The following is a 20,001-nucleotide window of genomic DNA, read 5'->3' as shown; positions in this document are numbered from 1 at the left end:
ATTTCTCCACCATATCCTGGAAACCTTGTTTTGTATGTCATCATGCTCCTGTCTTCCTTGGCTTGCTTGATCCTGGGTTCCAGTGTTCTGCAGAAGAGCCACTGAAAAGAGCAATTTAGCCTTGGCTTGCCACACTACTACAAATGTTTCTAATGCCCTAAAAGTTACTTTGCTCACCAGTTGGTGTTTTTTTCTCACCTGACTCTCATTAGTGTTTTTACGGCCATGGGCCAGATCATCTCATTACTCCCTGTCCTGTTCTACAGGACGACAGTGAAGCTTCAGCGCAGACTGAGGTAAAGTAAGTTCATTCCTTTAGGCACATCTGATGTTTCATCCCTTTCTCTTTTTCTATTTACAGGGTATGGGTCCTTATCTGTACACAGGGTTGCCAAGCACCCCACTCACATCCTAAGGGAAATGGCCACTGCCCAATCTTTTATTTTAGGAAAGACCTTGCCCTTCTCTGAGGAAATGTATTGTAGGAGCAATGTCTTAATACTAGGGACTGAATGTGACATAGTTCAGGTCCTCCTACACGCTGTGTATTTGTAGACCAATGACTTTTCTGGCTTAGTCAAAGTTGCTGTTCAGCTCCAGTTAATAATAGATTATGTTTTTTTTTTTCATTCTTGGTAATTGTTACGTCCCCGCGAGTAAAATCTAGGGACTGGGGGAGGTAACATAATAAAAAACTCAAAAAGAAAACAGGGATATGTGGATTGTTAATTTATTAAGCCAAGAAAAGAGAAAGAAAGGGGTTACAACAAAACCAAAAGTAATATTCAAAACTACTTAATCACGTCATCCGAATTAAACACACAGCGTAACTGCTGTAACCAGCCAATATACACACAGGGATGAAACACACAGCGATATATCCCTGTTACAAGACACCCGCGCACGCGCGCACACACAGCATTAATCCTGCCGTCTGGCCCACTGGCCCCGTCTATCGGTCTTCCCAGAACTTTTAAAACAGCCGGTTCCGGTGAACAATTAAGCACCCGCGCTGTTAACCATTCATGGCGACAATGAGGACAGGGTAGGGCGGTGCCTGGAGAGAGACATGGAGAGAGAAAAAAACACACCCCAACACCACAGCCGTAACACCCCCTTCCATAAGAGCGAACAGATATTTCGCTATAAATATACAAATGACATCACATAAACACAAACCTAACATGTACACCATTTCATTTTTTTTTTTTTTTTTTAAAAAATGGACACTTTTACCCACGAGACAGTGCGTCAGCAACAACATTGTCTGTCCCTTTTTTATGTCTGATTTCAATGTTGTAGCCCTGCACCAGTAGAGCCCAACGCATCAACCGTTGGTTATGGTTGTACATCTGGGACAAGAAAACAAGGGGATTATGATCAGTGTACACAATTACAGGAGATGAACTGGAGCCAACATACACTTCGAAGTGCTGAAGGGCAAGTAGCATGGCTAAGGTTTCTTTTTCAATAGTGGAGTAGTTCAGCTGATGACGTTTGAACTTGACTGAGAAATAGCATACAGGATGGCACACATCACATCCCCATCTTGCAGTAATACAGCACCGGCTCCTGTGGCACTAGCATCAACCTCCAGCTTGAAAGGAAGAGAGAAGTTAGGTGCAGCCAGGACCGGAGCGCTACAGAGGAGAGACTTAGCAGCATCAAAGGCATGTTGACATTCATCATTCCATTCAAAAGGAACAGCAGGACTACACAATTTGGTGAGGGGAGCAACAACCACAGAGAAGTTTCTACAGAAACATCGGTAATAACCAGCCATGCCTAGAAAACGACGCAGTTCACGTCTGGTAGTGGGAACTGGGTAGGACAGCACTGCTGTGACTTTGGCATCTACTGGACGGACCTGTCCCTGACCAACCTGCTTCCCCAGGTAAGTGACTGTGGCCTTACCGAACTCACACTTGGCAAGATTAAGGGTGAGGGAGGCCTCGGCAAGTCGCTGGAACACCATAGTTAGACTGGCAATGTGGTCTGCCCAGTTGTTTGAGTACACCACTACATCATCCAGGTAGACATTACAATGGGGAACACCCCCCAACACCAGGTGCATCAAGCGCTGAAATGTGGCAGGCGCATTCCTCATGCCGAATGCCATAACTGTGTACTGTAGGAAACGGTCAGGTGTCACGAATGCAGAAATGTCAGATGCTCTGGGTGTTAAAGGAACCTGCCAGTACCCTTTCAGGAGATCAAGCTTAGTGATAAACACTGCTGGGCCAATGCTGTCAATGCAGTCCTCCATACGAGGCAACGGGAATGAATCTGGCACAGTAACTGCATTAACCTTACGAAAATCTGTACAGAAACGATGGGTGCCATCAGACTTGGGAACTAGCAAGCATGGGGAACTCCAGGGACTGCAACTGGTTTTGGCTAAACCATTTTCTACCAAGTACTCAACCTCTTTCTTCATTATTTCCCTCTTCTGTACAGGACAGCGGTAAGCATGTTGTTTAATGGGAGCAGCACTACCAGCATTGATGTCATGGCATATTACATTTGTGCGTGATGGTACGTCATTAAACAAAGTGGGGTAGGAGTGAAGTAAAGTGACTACATCATCCCTCTGACACTTGGGAAGATAGGATAAGTGGGTTTCTATTTTAGACAGACACTCAGAATTCAAAAACCTACCACACTGCTGACCATCAGTTGGCCCTCTCAAGCCATCCTCAGACAAAGATCCTACACAAACCAAGGAGGCAGATGTCTTACCAGGGGCAGCAGTCTCCGGAGTTTTTTCCTGCTCCCCCTGAGCAGCTTCCCTGGAATGATAGGGCTTGAGCATGTTAACATGGCACAACCGTGTCTTTTTTCTCCGTTCAGGGGTGTAGATGATATAATCTGTGTCAGACACTTTACTTTTCACCACATACGGGCCTGAGAAACGGGTAGTAAGAGCAGACCCAGGCATTGGCAATAGGACCAAAACTTGATCACCAGGCTGAAACTGTCGCTCAACTGCTTTCCTGTCAAAGCGCTTCTTCATACTCTCCTGCGAGGAGGAGAGGGCTTCTTTTGCCAGAGAAAATGCATGATGCAGACGTTCCTTACACTGAGAAACAAAATCTCGCACACTAGATTTTGGAGAAGCACTTAACATAAATTGCTCTTTTAATACCTTGAGTGGGCCACGAACATTGTGACCGAATACCAGTTCAGCTGGGCTAAACCCAAGGGACTCTTGTTTTGCATCCCGAATGGCAAAAAGAACAAAAGGGACCCCCTCATCCCAGTTTTTCCCTGTATCAAGACAGTACTTCCGTAGCATCGACTTCAGCGTTTGGTGCCAACGTTCAAGTACGCCCTGCGACTCTGGGTGATATGCACTAGACACTGAGTGAGAAACACCCAAGGATTGCAAAGTCTGCTTAAAAATTTTGGAAAGGAAATTAGTCCCTTGGTCTGTCTGCACTTTCTTCGGTAAACCAAAGGTGGTAAAAAACTTGGTCAAAGCGTTTGAAACAGCTGATGCTGTGATTTTCCGCAAGGGAACTGCCTCTGGAAATCGGGTGGAAACACACATTACAGTTAATAAAAACTGGTTTCCAGACTTTGTTCTAGGCAATGGGCCAACACAATCGACAATAACATGCTCAAAGGGTTCACCAGCAGAAGGTATGGGGTGCAGAGGGGCTGGAGGCACCACCTGATTAGGTTTTCCCACAATCTGGCAGGTACGGCAAGTCTTACAGAAGCGCACAACATCAGTCTTCATTCCTGGCCAAAAGAAATGTCTCAGGATTCGATCATATGTTTTAGTAACACCTAGATGACCAGACCACCAATGCTCATGTGCTAGTTCAAGTACATGCTGCCGATAACCAACAGGAATGACTACCTGATATACCGTGCCCCAGTCCTCACCAAAATCATCTGCTGCTTCACCTGGTCGTAGAACCCACTTGCGCATCAACATGCCGTTATCCACAAAAAATGACTGCTTTTCCCTGCACTCGCTAATGTCCGTAACAACTGCTGTGAAACACTTGGCTAAGGACGGATCATCTTTCTGGGCCTCAATGAGTGCCTCACGGGTCAGTGGCAGTGATACCCCAGGAGCAGTAGTAGATTCTGTCACACCTCGAGGCTTTCTTCTAGAGGGGTTCAACTCACCAACTGGTAGCAGCCTTTCCTCTGACAAGACAGAAGCAAACAGGGAATCAGACAAATCAACATCTGGGGCCTGCATACGGGCTTGAGCTCTCGTCAACACACTAACTGCAAAAACATCTGGATGACACAAAGCCAGGTCATCATGTCCACCCACAGAAATGGGAGCATCTACCACTACAGGAGCAGGAAAAACTTTACCTCCAGCGATGTCATTTCCCATAATAAAGTCAATGCCGTCAATAGGAAAACGAGTGAGAACCCCTACTGGGAAGAAGCCAGTGATCAAATTAGATTTCACATGAATACGGTAGAGGGGTGCAGGCACGAAATCCATCCCAATACCTCTCACTATTGTACTCATGCCACAGGCAGATGTAGCACTCAAGGGCAGGACACTGGAGAGGATGAAAGACTGTGAGCCACCGGTGTCTCGCAACACTGTGACTGGACGCTGGTCCTCAGACTTTCCTGTGAGAGACACAAATCCAGTGAATGTGAAAGGCTTAAAACACTCAGACACTTTTTGAGCGGCAGACTGATCACTGGGAGACACTGTTTTAATTACCCCCACACCCTTTGGCTGCCTTGAAGCTGAAGCCTGCTGTCTTCGTTTTAATGCCATGCAGTCCGCAACTACATGACCAGGTTTATGACAAAAAAAACACTGTTTCTCAGCCTTAGCACCTGATGAAGATACATGGGCCTGTGTGTCACCAGATCTATGGGCAGAACCACGATGGGAAGAAGAATCAGGTTTATTAAACACATTTTTGTGAGTGAGAGCAAACTCATCCGCCAGAGTGGCTGCCTGCTGTAGTGTAGTTACTTTCTGTTCATTTAAATAAACAACAGTACGCTCAGGCACACAGTTTTTAAACTCCTCTAACAATACCAGCTCACGCAATGAGGCCAGGTCTTCAGCCTTACATGCTGCACACCACCTGTCGAAGAGGATCCCTTTCTCTCTAGCAAAGTCAACATAAGTCTGGCTTGAACTTTTCCTAAGACCTCGGAAACGTTGTCTGTATGCCTCTGGCACTAGCTCATACACTCGCAAAATAGCACTTTTTACTCTCTCATAGACAAGACTGTCTTCAATAGAGAGAGAAGAACAAGCCTCCTGAGCCTTACCAACCAGCTTACATTGCAAAAGTATTGCCCAAACATCTTTAGGCCAATGCAGAGCAGCAGCAATGCGCTCAAACGCGCCAAAATAGGACTCAACCTCAGATTCTCGAAAAACCGGGACCAAAGAAATATTTTTACTCACGTCAAATGTAGCAGCAGGATCGCATGACAACCGTTCGCCCACGTTAGAAATCATCGCCGAGGTAGGCTTAAAGTCTGCTTCACCCCTCTGCAACTCTAACTGACGCATCCTAATAGCTGTGTCCGCCTCCAATTTCTTTATCTCCAACTCCCTCCGGAGTTGAAATTCGCGCTCTTCCCTACGAGCCAGCAGCTTTTCCTGCGCCTCCAACTGAAGACGAGCTAGACGCACTTTTAACCGGGCATCTAGCCTAGAGCCAGAAGACGAGCCCACAGAGAGAGGATCAAACCGCGGCAAGGTGAAAGGCTTTCCTTCCACCTCGCTCTTCTCTAAACCGGGAGTAAGAGTAACCGGCTGCGACTCTGTCGCTTGTCCTTCCTGAAATTCAAAGGAGGTTTCGCCCGAGGGTTCTGCCATACTAATACGGCCCTCGCCTATGGACACTGCTGCCATAGCCCCAGCCACCGAATCGTCCTGTGAAGTGATGATACGTTTTTCCATTAATCCATTTAAAACAACAGCTTTCAGTTCCTTCTTAACAAGGGAAGTCGAGAAAGGAATACCATAGTGCTCGGCGATTATACATAAGTCAATTTTCCGACAATCATCAAGCTGACTCAGAGTAGGATTAAGCACAAACTCCTCCAAATTAAATGCCGCCATACTCACCACGAAACGAAACCGAATACGTAGATCAAAGTTAATAAAACTAACGCCAAGCTAAGCTAAAAACAAGTAGCCTAGCTAGAACACCTCATCGATATGGATGACTTTAACTCACTTTCACTTTACTTCCACGCAATAACACTATTGTCAGATACCACACACACAGACAAATACCAAGGCAAGCCTTACCAGAAAAACTGCCCCCCAGATCCTGCCTAATCCAAACTATACCTACCTATCTTCTGGAGCGTGCCGGGCTCGAGGCAACTTGAAAGGCTTAACATCAGCGGCCGAAGCCCTGAAACGCCTACCCCCGCCGGAGAACTTGATCCCCGCCCAGGATTTACCCCGAAAATAAGAAAGGCAAAATAATAAACGAGTGCCCGATGGAGAGGCCGGTACAGCCTAGCTGGACACTCACCTACCTAATCCGAGGGAGCTGTTTTAATGCCTAACGAAAGGCGAGTCAATAGATAAAATATTAACAGTAACAAAAACACTAATTCAAAAAATCCGCTCACCAATCACGTTCAGTATCCCGGACGAGCCCCCAAATATGTTACGTCCCCGCGAGTAAAATCTAGGGACTGGGGGAGGTAACATAATAAAAAACTCAAAAAGAAAACAGGGATATGTGGATTGTTAATTTATTAAGCCAAGAAAAGAGAAAGAAAGGGGTTACAACAAAACCAAAAGTAATATTCAAAACTACTTAATCACGTCATCCGAATTAAACACACAGCGTAACTGCTGTAACCAGCCAATATACACACAGGGATGAAACACACAGCGATATATCCCTGTTACAAGACACCCGCGCACGCGCGCACACACAGCATTAATCCTGCCGTCTGGCCCACTGGCCCCGTCTATCGGTCTTCCCAGGACTTTTAAAACAGCCGGTTCCGGTGAACAATTAAGCACCCGCGCTGTTAACCATTCATGGCGACAATGAGGACAGGGTAGGGCGGTGCCTGGAGAGAGACATGGAGAGAGAAAAAAACACACCCCAACACCACAGCCGTAACAGTAATGATATTGCTGAAGATTACATGTTACTTTACCTGAGGCTGTCTCCTAACCCAAGGTAGTTTCTAATGACGGTCTTGTTATATTATTTTTTCTCTGTGTTTTTTAACTTTTTTGCAAGCACTTCAACTTGAAGCTGTTGTTGATGTATCAGATTCTTTTTTACATAAGGACATTGGTCCTGCCTCTTCTCTTGAGAATTCTGTTGTGTTGACATCCAAAGTGCCTGGCCAGCAACCTGACCTGGAGGTGGTGGTCTCTGCCCATGGTGTAAATAGGGAACAACAAATTTCAGCACAGACGTCTGAATCAACTTTATCTCATTGTTTTACACCGGCTCTAAACAAGTCACATCTTGAATTTCAAGTTCAAGTTCAAGATCAAGTTCAAGTTTATTTAGAGCCCAATATCACTGTTTACAGTCTCAAAGGGCTTTACAGGCCACAACAGTCAAATCAAAATATGACGGCACCCCCTGACTTAATCCTCATGGCGGGCAAGAAAAAACTCCCCAAAAACCCAAAAGGGAAATGGGAAAATGGGAGAAATCTTGAGAAGGACCACAGAGAGAGGAGACCCCTCCTTGGCCAGACAGGTGTGCAATAGGTGCCGACCACGTGGGCAGTTACAATTGAGAGTAAATTGGGGCATGAACAAAGGGGATGGTGATGCAGACAGGAGGCTGACAGGGGGGTGAAAGATTATAACACCAGGATGGATCGTTCCACAGGGCAGGAGGAGTCAGGATCACTGGTGTCTCAGGAGTAGCATGTGTGGCTCGACAGAGAGAGAGAGAGAGAAAGAAAGAAAGAGAGAGAGAGAGAGAGAGAGAGAGAGAGAGTGGGAGAGAGAGAGACACATTGTTAGATGTTCATTTCCACATAATGGTTAAGGTAAATATACATTGTGTGCCGAGTGTAGGCAGAGACTCCAGATCTGCTCCTTTGCCTAGTAAAGAGCTATTAGCAAAAGGCTTGGCTAAACAGATAAGTTTTCAGCCTTGACTTAAACATAGAGACTGTGTCTGAGTCTCGAACATTAATTGGGAGGCTGTTCCATAACTGTGGGGCTCTGTAAGAGAAGGCTCTGCCCCCTGCTGTAGCCATCATAACTCGAGGTACCAACATATAGCCTGCACCTTTTGATCTAAGTAGGCGTGGTGGATCATAAAAGACCAGGAGTTCACGCAGGTACTGTTGCGCAAGACCATTTAATGCTCTATATGTTAATAGTAAGATTTTATAATCAATACGAGATTTGACTGGGAGCCAGTGCAGTGTGGATAAGATAGGAGTGATGTGATCATATCTTTTGGTTCTAGTAAGAGCTCTGGCTGCTGCATTCTGAACTAACTATAGCTTATTTATACACCTATTAGTTGAATTTCATGCAGTGATGTATTTTGTAAACAATGAGAGTTGTTTTAATGAGAAAGCAGTCCCCACTCACAGCGCTGGATAAATGGATCAGAGTGTTTCAGACTGTAGTTCTCCAACTGAACCTTACTGATGTGTCATCCTTACAACAGAACCATCCTTTTGCTTGCCACCTTGGGGTGAGGAAGACCTATAGAAGGTAAAAGTTAAAGCAGTCTGTGAGAAGACTACTCGAAGTTTTAATGTATCTGATATTTCAAGTGCTTAATGATCAAAAGTACAAGTGAATGACAAATAATTAAAAAGTAATCCTTCCTTGTTTTATATGTTTAATATATGGTCAAAAAAGTCTTAGAAAATTTTAACAAAGAATGCCATCTTCTTGTGTCAATCACAGAAAAGATGTTGGTAGTCAATTATTATTATTATCATCATCATCATCATCATCATCATCATTATTATTATTATTATCATTATTATTATTATTATTATTATCATTATTATTATTATTACATCAGTGAATCCTTGAATACCTATAAGTCCGATTACAGTCACTCAAGTATGGGTGAAATAACTGCAACTTTACTGGATATATTAGCTAATTTAGTAACCTAAAGATCCGTCACGCCCTGTCCCTCTCTGTCCCTCTGTTTATCTCGTTTCCCCCCCTCCAGTGGTCAGTGGTGATTGAAGTCTTTATTTATTTCCTGGTTTCTTGGTTTAGTCCAGTTTTTTTTTTTTTCACAATCCAGCCCGGTCCTTCCACTGTCTAGCCACATTTTCCCTCTCTCCTGTGTGTGTCTTGTTGCTGGGTTCCGTTCCAGGTTTTAGCATTCAGACTGATCACTAGCCTTCCCTCAACTCACCTCTTCACCATCTTCTCTAGTCTGTTTTTAAAGCCTTGTCTCACCCGTTCAGTCCTTGCCAGATTATCTTGCCAGTTTTTGGAAGGTTCTCCCACGATTTTATGAATGCTCTGATTTTTGCTCATGTTTTTTGACTCCTGCCTGAAGAAATACTCCCAAAGCATAAAGCCACTATGCTAACCACAAGCCTTTAGTTTTCCTAACTCCAATCAGCACCTAATGCGTTGGTCTCCAATTCTACAATGGTTTGATTTAGAAATTGTTCATAATGGTTCTGATTTTCTGTTTGCCAGTTTCCTTTCCAGCCTGTTCCTTCCAAGTTTAAGACAATCAAATTTATCATACACATCTGTGTGCTTACTTCTCTATAGGGTTCTAGAACAACAAACAATACATATTTCCATGACAGAGCAAAATGGTCAGTCATGTTCTTGTTAGAAAGGCAGAGACGAGGCCTTTAAGAGCAGAGCTGAAGTGTTCCCAGGGCATAATGGGGAAAATATTATTAAACAGAGAACAAGTGGACATCGAGGATAAAAGTTTAGTTGCTTTGATTTTTAGTCAACTTTGATTTTAGTTGCTTTTTAGTTGCTTTAGTTGTTCAAAGAGTTCGGTTTCGACTGAATTCCTCTTGTTTGTTGAGTGCTGTTCTTGTGTGAGCTGAATGCAAGAAAGCCACACGTACATGTACATACACATTCATAAACACACACACACCTCACCTTTGGAATTTCAGTGCTGTGGTCCTATTATAAAGTCCCAGAGTCCTTATTCAGTCTGGAGATGGATCTATCCGTGCCTCCAGAGTCTTGATTCACCCTCCAGTACAAAGCCTACAGACTACAGTTCCTGTACCACCTCACATACCTACCTTCCTCAATAACAAGTTCTCAATAACAAAATCGCAGATGTTTTGCCAGAACTATTTCACAAATGGGCAGTCCCAGGAAAAAGTGAACAATCATCTCCAGGCATAAGCCACAATATAACTTGATAAATCAAGTTAAATAAAATAAAATCAGCTTAAATATGGAAAAGGATAACATTCCAGACAGACATAGGATTCCTATAGAGTTGCCTAATGCATTTCATTGTAAATGTATTACATGATGTAAAGTCCAGAAAGCTGCTTGGGTACATACACACCTGTGTTTTCCTGTGCGTGTTGCAAAGTCTCACACTTCATATGCTGACTGCACTATGCTTTGCCAGTTGCCTTGTAGCTTATTCCCTGTTAGCCGTGTTCTCCAAGTTGGCCTTCCGGCATATTGACATTGGCTTGTTCCTGACTTCTGATCTTGCCTAGCCCCCAGTGGCCAGTGTTTTGTGTACCAGTCCTTGGCTGATCATTGACCAACCACTTAGATTACGACTTAGAATAAAGAATCACCCGCACTTGAATCCACTCTCTCTCAATTCCTTACATTACCTGTGTATTTTGTTTGTTTGTCATATTTTTGCATTGCTTGTAATATTCTGGGTTGCCCTATTCTTTTGATCTGTGCCTGGTTTTTTATTACAATTTAACTTGCTCTCCATATGTATCCCCCCCCCCCCCCTTCATCTTATGACGAAGACTTGAGGTGTTGCATTGGTGTATTAAATGGGGCTTTTTTATTCCTCCCTGTTTCTCTGTGGTCATGTTGCTGGATGTTGCTCTAAATTTCCCTTTTAGTCCTTACATAATGTGTTATAAAGGATGATATTATAAAGTTTTCACATTTGAGGCTGCATTAGTTTTGTCTTTTTTGTTGCTGTTATTTTGCCTTTACAACTTTTATCATCTATTCGCTGTGTAGCTAAGTGTTGCTAAGCAGCACTTATGTAGATGAACTGTACATCTACTGGTAATGTTGTAACTTCATTTTCATACATTTGTACTATGTAGCACAAATACCATGAAATGATGTTTGGTTACATAGTAACTACATGTGTCCAACCCATTTTCTCACTCAGCCTCAATCTCTTTCTCTCTTTGGTATATATACCTAATAATCCGGAATAGTGTATTACACAAGTTCTGGCACAGTCTTCACATTAGATTTGGTATTTTCTACACAGAAAATGGACAGCAAAGGACATACTTTAATCCACCCACTGATAAATATGAGGATTTGTAAAATGAGTACCATACAAACTGTTCTTCTTCACCATATTTTTATTAATTAATAAACCATCATGTATTGATGACGTGAAGGTTTAATTATATCTTAGTGCCTCCAAAGTAAATTAAATGCAAACACATCGCTCCACCAACTACTCATTGAATTGAATTATCACATAATATATAAACTATATCACTATTTCATCACATGACATATGGTTTGCCACAATTACTGAGTCTACTCACTTTAATGTTTGCTTTGATTAACTAAAAACACGTTTTCAGTGACATGACATTTTTTTCTAAATCCATAACAGACAAAATCATCAGGCATGTTTGCATCGAGATACTTCCTTTAATAATTTGAAATAAAAAGATGATAAATTCATGATTAAAATATTCATTCTGAGACTGAAGAGACAGAAAATAATATACCCTCCTTAAGTTTCAAAACTGCCACAAATCATTCAGTACCTATCAAACCATAAAACCCAACTCAGGATCTCCAAACACATTTTATCTCTTCTTGTTTCTTACATTCAGCCCTACCCCGGAAGCGTCCAAAACTGTTCAAGAGTCTCCTGTCCTATTGCAGGTGCCTCCTCTTTTCTGCAGAACAGCATTACTTTGGTTTCAGTGAATTGTCTCGGCAACAGGAATGACACCTTGGGAAAGACACAGAATGGTTGAGAGAGCAGAACCCAAAGCCATATACAGAAAACATTTTACATAATGTAGGGAGATATAAAGGGAATCATTTTGCAGAGAATACCAATTTGCTTCATCAAAGGGAGGATAATTTAATCTAAATCACTGTTCTTTGTGTTAATTTTGTTATCTAGCAATGCACTTACTCCATTTGAAGCTGTACTATTTTGCTTGAGGGAGTGTATTTGGGGTTTAAGAACTGCTATGTGTTAAGTTGTGGCTAAGCAACACAACTGTAATGCAACCTTCACATCTAACTGTTCCATATCTTGAAAACCCCTTTGAACTAAGGACATGCAAAAAGAGTTCACTTAAGTAAAATGCACTTTTTCCTGGAGCATACGTTTTCCTGGAAAGATTCATTATTTTTAGTACCTCCTCCTCTTTTAGTTCTATCTTTTCGAGAGGTTCTTCTTTTGAGTAGAATCTTAAGAGTTTTATAGGATCCACTTCTCTCATTCCATAGTCCAAGCTGAAAACCTATAGAACAACATAGAGGAGAAAAGGACAATAGTAACCAATGACATTTACCAAAGTTGATTGTACAAATATCAGTGTAAGAAGACTAGATGCATCGCTCAGTATCACCATGAAGGCAAACAATGAATTCTTTAGAACTGGGAGAGGGTGAAATATATAGTAAGCTAGTTGTGGTCAAAAGTATCTGATCAGAGAGCTTCATTTGCTGTCATTTCAAAATACAAACCTGCTGCCAAAAGCAACCAAAAGACAACTATACGAGTAAAAAAAAGAAAAGAAAAAACATGAGGTAAATATGATCACATAAATTTTACTAATAATCTCCTATTTATCAAAGTGTGTAGTATGGCCAGCCCAGGCTAAATGCTTTAGCATCAGAAACAAACATCTTTATCTGAGTTCTAAACTAAAAATCAGTTCTGAGCAGAAGTACTTGTAGCCATGGGAGGTAGCACAAGACATTCTGCAATTATGGGATATGTTTCAGTGCAACACACAGCTCACTGGAGAGCTACATAAACAAAGAATTTATCTCTTAGCATTTTACCAATCTGTCCATATTGAGTTAATCTTGCCATTATGAACACCTCAGTGTGTGGCATACTTCTGCTTCCTGTTTAGGTATGTCATTTTATTATTATTATTTTTTTTTAATCATCTGAAGGCTTCTACTTAAAATCACTATATTCACGGTACAAAATAAGCAAAAAGAAAAAAAGGATCTCGTGCACATCCATGCCTTTGCAGTTTCAATAAAATTCCCTCAAACAAATGCTGGCTAAGAAAATGAAGATTAATAGTGAGATGTCTCTGTAACTGTTACTCTTTATATTTTACAAATCTGTGTGCGCCTGTGATGTATGCCCAGAATTATGCGTATTGCAGAATAAGGAGTTATCATAACACATGTGCAGCATTTTACAGGAACACAGCTGTCCACTCACCATGACATCAAGGTCATCTGCAGTCACTGTCTGTAATTCACGAGCCAACTTTTCCAATTTTTCCTTCTCAGAAAAGCAAACATAAAATCATTTTCTTCTCAACATGGGTGATGCATACAAACTATCTGCATGTTGCTGTTTGATTTTTTTTCTTTTTTTGACAATCATAGCATATTGTTAGCCTAAAACTATTGCTTACTGTAAAGGAGTTCTTGCTGACTGTGTTGGGAAATGTTTTGATTTGGATGGATCTGTAAAGTTTTCTGGTAAAAATTCTGTTGATGATGTCACGAGCATCTCTTAAATTGTCAGCTGTGGATCTCCAGATTTGATGAAGGATGTCATCTGTAACAGAATATGAGATCCACAAAATTATACAAAACTGAATTATTCTTTTTGTTAAGGGCAAGTCCCAAAAAGGTGTAACAGTTACCTAGGCCAGCCATTTTTTAACCATGATTTTGACCTGAAAGCCAAGTCCAAGAGAAAATAAAAGTAGTGTTTTCCTCAGTGTTCCTGGAGAAAGTTGGGAATCAGGCCTGCACTTGCTGGTGAGATCCAACCGATTTATTTCTACTTTTTTTGCAATTCATTTCAGAGGGCTTGTGTTTTCTGGGATAACCAGTTTGTTTTGGATTTTTGCATTCTGGGCTGGTTTTGGACTTCAGGAGAACTGAGGAGGGGAATGTAAATATTGTGTATACAGGTACCACTTTACAATAAGGCTACCCTCATAAAGGCTTAATAAATGGTTTACAATTAGGTTGTAAATTAGGTTGTAAGCACTTTACAAATCATTAATAAACAATTATAAACAAGTTATAACACCATTTTCATACATCAATGTGGGCTCACTATTTGGCAAGATCAAGTTACTGCTGCACTTTATATCTGTCTGTTCTGTTAAATCTCAGATTTTGCCAATTGCTTAGCTTACTTTATCGTGTCCTTTTATCAGTCAGCATGTTAAACTGTCAGCTTTATCAGATATTTGTTAACGTGCTACTACCATTTAAAAGCAATAGAATTGTGGTTGTATGGCACTGACCTTCCTATATTAACATGAAATTACCAAGTAATTGTTTACCTTGACATTTTCAACATGCTGTATGCCGTCTTCCTCATTATTGTAAGAGGTGTGGATATGACATATGCTATCAGGTTGTTTTGTATACTTGATATTAAAGTGGTATATTGTGATGTGTGTTGGGGGGTAGATAGGTGGAGCTTCCAAGCCTTGGGGCAATAGAGCAGTTCGTTATTGTTCAGTTTATGTTTCCCGTTGTGTCTAGTAGAAGTGAATGTGTATTGTTCATCATGTAGTCTTTGAGTTGTGTTGTTAATTCTTGGGATAGTTCAATGTTATCTGTGTACCGTAAATGTAACTGTAAGTGTCAGCAAGTTGTAAAGTGTAAAACACATGACTACTGATCAGTGAGTTGCTGCCTTTTCTCTACAGTGATGACACTGCTTTTGCTCTTTCAGCAACACACCTCTTATTTTGCAGCAGCGCAAACCAGGAAGTAACACACTTAACAAGACTCCTTTTTGCCAGTTATAAATGATAGTAACTCATTAATGAATGTGTTTTACACTTTACAATAAGGCTCCGTTTTGCCAGTAATACATGTTAGTAACTCATTGGTAGTCTTATTGTAAAGTGGTGTATATATATATATATATATATATATATATATACACATTGGTGAATTGGTATCGCTTGTGCTTATTTCTTTATATTGTTTGTGTGGGATGATTTGGTTTTGTGCTTGGTTTTCTGTCATTGCTTGTTCACCATTTGCACAATATAGTTTTGTTGGGGAGGTAAAGATTGTCTTGCTGTTGTTGTAGTTTAACTCCTAAACAGGAATGGTGTATCTTCCTTCAGCAATAAGTGTAACTCCTATCTGATAAGAGAGTCAGAGGGGTTGTTACAATACAATATTTTGTTTTTAAACACATCATTCCCAATATGCAGAAAGTGGAGAAATGTCTTTCCATAACTTTAATCAGCTGGTGGCCTGTTTATCGACATGTGGGACTGTAGTTGTCTTTCTCTGTTTCAGTATAATTATTATCTGAATTACTGTTTGCACCTATTTCTGTACTGTAATTATTTCCGTAGCACGTAATAATGATCATTTTACCTTGCTCATGCCAGTTAAACCTGTCAGGCAGCAACTGGAGAGACTTTTTACATTACAAGGCGTGGACTAATATATGTTCCAGTGATTCTGACATTTAACATTGTACAGACTCTCACCATGTCTCTCTCTCTGACCCGCTCTTCCTCCCCTCTGTTCCTTTGACCCTTTTTATGGTCCGAGCCTCTCTATGCTCTACGAACACCAGCCTCAGCATGATGGCAGCAACTCTTGTACCGCTCAGCCAAAAGCTGATAAAGATCATTTTGAGGGAGACCAGATCACCTCGGGAGGTTAGTGTCCCGATGAGAATGAAATTCAGACCCTATCACAGGCCTCATCTGCATTGCTCTACTCGGGCACAAACTATGTAGAACAAAAGAAAAATGCTATCCTAGAGTTAAGCTATGCTGCAGTTCAGCTTTCAGTTCGGTTTCAGTGCGGTTTAGCTTCAGCTCCAGTTTAGCCCGGGTTGTGTAAACCGTAATGAAGTCCGTCCGTCCGCCCTGCTCTCTGTGAAGAATCGGCCGAGTCTCACTACTTCAGAAGATCTGCGATGCTAACAGACTCTCCCTGCACCGACACGAGGTCTCGCTAATGTTTTCCTACTGCTAATTTCAGAAACTTCGGTCTTTCATACCTGAGCGTGGCTGGACCTGCTCTTCTTCCTCCCCCTTTTTCTCTCCTTCCCTCGCGACCCTTTTTTGTTCAAGTAACTACTACTAGAACATCACTCAAGACAGTTTCTTTTGGTTAAGCGTGCCTCTTCGTGACTAATGCCTTGTGTGGTTGTCCATTCATACATACTTTAGGTAACGAGGATATTGTTATTGTCTACCATTCGTTGTTTGTCTTCTTGTGAGTAGTTTAGATGCTGTTGTATGTGTGTGTATAGCAGATGTGCCTTAATTCCACCTGAATGACAGTTTATTCAACATTAGATTCACTCTGTACTGTTTGAATTTAGTCGTTGTAATAAACGTGTACGTTCACCTTTCTACTCTGAGTATGTCGTAAATCATTTCCTATAGTTACTGAATGTGGTGATCCAGGAACTTAGTTAGAAGTATTGAATTCGAAAAGTATTATTGTGCTTTCTACTTTAATGCTATTATTTAATATATGTTAAGGCTGATGAAGAGTTATTCTGAATAATTTCTAGGTTCAGTGTTCAGAGCGCTGAGCTATAAATAGAGTTTTTTAGAATGACTGTAATTTCACTGGGTTCAGGTTCTGAAATAATATTATGGTTACAGCTAAGTGATATTAGTATTAAGTCTAATATTCACGGTGAACCATTAACCAGAATTTTCCTATACCACTGGCACAACAATCTAGTAATGTCATGTACAAGTAAAGTGTAAAATGTTGATGTGTTTTCCCCCCAACTCGGTTCAACAGAATCTCATACAACAGTTAGATAACTTTTGAGGAAACTTGCCAGAATATTTCATTAGTGAGGTAAAGGAATAACACAACATTTCTGGCCAGTGCGCCCTGTTTGACCAACAGAAATGTGCTCACATTCTGAAGAAGTGTAAAACCGAAAAAGTAAAATATCCTTTAAAGAGAGTTACTGAAAATGCTAAACTGTTTTTTATGCAAATTAATCTTTAGCATTCATAATGTTGTCTGGTATCTTTATGTGATTGTCTGCTGCAATAAGTACGGAATAAAATGTAACCTGTGAGAAGCAGGTAGGCCGTCTCGTCTTCAAAGGCATCAGAGATTTTTTTCATTTTGCCACCAACCTTAAAATCAGCAGCATCTGCTTTTCCAAGTACATCTAGAATCCTGGAAAGATTAATATAAAACGGAAAATAATAAGAAAAAGCCCATTTCATGGACTCATGAAAATCTGTTCTACACAAAAACACATACCACATTGTCACAAATGCATATTGCTTATTTGATAATGGATATCGATATCAGGTGGTTATGTATTTAGTTACTTATCATGTTAAATAACTAAATATTATTTGTATTTAGACTTTGCTCAGTTTCACAATGTTTATATCAATCCTATACTTTTGCCTTTACCTATATAAACCTTGATGGAGATAGGCCTATTGGTCCTCACTGAATACATTGTGAGATTAATGGAACATCCTTAGAGTCTGTACTGTATAAGGTGTTATCAAAGCATAAAACAACATTCAGCAGATGTTCAGTGAGACTCTGAGAGTGCAGTGGATGAGTTTATTTGGTTATGAGAAGCAGGTCATACCCTAGATGTGGTGGTAAGGATATTGTAGAGTGCGGACCACTGTTGATATTTAATTGCAATCTCATTCCAGTGCTTGCTGAGAGTCATTCTTAGATAACCACCTCAAATTAACATAACGTTGCTGTAGCACAGACAAAGCATTATTTTGCCAGGCTTAATCTGATCAACATTATTCCCATTATGATGTTAGTTCCAACTTATAAAAAGACCTAATTTATTTCAGGCTGATTATTTATATTGAATGTGTGAAGCAATGAATAAAGGATTAGCATGCGTTTGTATCCACTCTGATAATATTAATAGATCTATTATGAAGCTCACTTTACAAACAATCTATGTGTTGTGTGAGAGCTTAACACATGAACAGATCTCTTTGTCTCTCATCTCTTGTAAGTATATAAGTGAATATACTATGACAGTGACCAAAAAGACTTCTTTTTTTGATGATGCATATAACTCACATGCGTTCAACAAGATTCTTAGCCTTGTGCTGGCAGGCACAATGGTGAAGAAGGTTGCGGGTATGAAAGAGCTCATACATGTTCCTTGCTTCCTGGAGAGTACAAGCGAGCAAGTGTTTTTAAAAATGTTCTCAACCAAATGTGCCATCATATAGTAGATATAACTCGTGATCACCTTGTCTCTCATGCAGATTTCATTGCCACAAACACGAGCAAACATCAAAAAGCGCTCATGGTCAAAGTTGGATTTCAAGCCCAGGTGGTGACAGTCCCTGTGAAGAGAACCATGAAACACCCGAAGTACATGGGCTATGACAACAGTCTTCAGCACAGTTAAAGATCCTCATTTACAAGGTGGCTGTTTTTCCAAGGGAAAGGGGAAGACAGTGTGGAAAATATTGGAAAATGACCAAAATTATAAATATCTGTTTTTATCAATAACTCTTTTTGGCCATACTGATACTAAGCTCAATAGTTTGCTGTTTAAGGAGAGCAAATGTCTGACTAACCAAGTAGTGCATTTCAGTAGAATATTCTATGTGTCTGCTAATCTGTGTCAATGATTCCTATGAATATTGCTTTATTAAAGGGAAAAGGTTCATGTTACTGCTCCAAATACTGTAACTAAATAGTTCATGTAAATGCAAACATCAACCCAAGCCAGGACATGCTGGTTAGTACTGATTCAACCAAACTGAGTACCAGCTAACTCTCTGATTAATCAATTAGTTAAAATCCATCTTTCTAGTTCATACACACAATGCAGTGAAACAATACAGTTCATAACATTATGCCCAGAACTGTCAGGTCACAAAATTTTACCATGCAGGGCAGAACGAATCAAAACCATTGACAGCCATTTTAACCCTTAAAATGCATAGAAATTAGTCAAAATACAAGACCTGAAAAACATGTGCAGTAGGGGTGTAACAGTACGTGTTTTTGGTACAGGGCATTGGGTTCAGTACATGTTGTGATCCAAGTGAATATGGTCCAGCTTTAGCCATGTGCGTTATGTGCATAACTTTTTTATGCTCTGATAGTCAGTCGACCGAGACATCAGCAATTAAAGTGATACTTTATAAGATACAGTGTGCCCTCTCTTCTACACATCTGTATGCGGAACTACAATTAAAAACTCAGTTTCCTCTCCTCTATAACGGAGCCGTAACTTAGCAACTGAATCAGCACGTGTTCAATGATGCAGACTTTTAAGTATGGTGACCGCAAAGCCAGAGCTTCAGGATCCTCCTGTATCCGACAAGTCTCTTGTTTGGGAACAGTTCGGTTTTCCAGTGAACTACAGTAGCAGTGGGCAAAGTCAAGTGGTTGAGGGAGGCAAGGCAGCGTGGCGGCATTGTTAAACTGAAATCAGGTATGTTGCTGGCAGTACATCGAACTTGATCTCATTTGAGATGACATCATCCAAATGTGAACATCGAATATGATTACTCATTTGTGACGGCATCATCCGAATGTGAACATCACTGGTGCAAGGAAAAAACAGAGTGGAGAGCAAACTGGAAATCATGGCCAGTTTGTCATTGTTAACAAGTTTGTACGAGTTTATACGTTTACAAGTAAAT

The 20,001-nt window shown here is 40.9% G+C and overlaps 1 protein-coding gene across 1 annotated transcript in view; it reads right to left on the bottom strand.

Annotated features, from left to right (window-relative positions):
• Positions 1–11,996: 11,996 nt before the first annotated feature.
• The window catches only part of LOC115825434 (deoxynucleoside triphosphate triphosphohydrolase SAMHD1-like), a 31,920-nt gene continuing 23,915 nt past the window's right edge, over positions 11,997–20,001 (bottom strand). Inside the window, exons 8-14 of the mRNA XM_030789268.1 lie at positions 18,591–18,687; positions 18,416–18,507; positions 17,412–17,521; positions 13,783–13,928; positions 13,584–13,646; positions 12,535–12,639; positions 11,997–12,116 (exon numbers count right to left, since the gene is read on the bottom strand). Of these exons, the coding sequence (XP_030645128.1) occupies positions 11,997–12,116; positions 12,535–12,639; positions 13,584–13,646; positions 13,783–13,928; positions 17,412–17,521; positions 18,416–18,507; positions 18,591–18,687 (733 nt within the window). The remainder of the gene's footprint in view (positions 12,117–12,534; positions 12,640–13,583; positions 13,647–13,782; positions 13,929–17,411; positions 17,522–18,415; positions 18,508–18,590; positions 18,688–20,001) is intronic.

This window comes from Chanos chanos, chromosome 12 (assembly GCF_902362185.1).
Source record: "Chanos chanos chromosome 12, fChaCha1.1, whole genome shotgun sequence".
NCBI lineage: Eukaryota > Metazoa > Chordata > Actinopteri > Gonorynchiformes > Chanidae > Chanos > Chanos chanos.
Note: the sequence above shows the minus strand (reverse complement) of the source record. Positions and strands in the feature narration are given on the sequence as shown.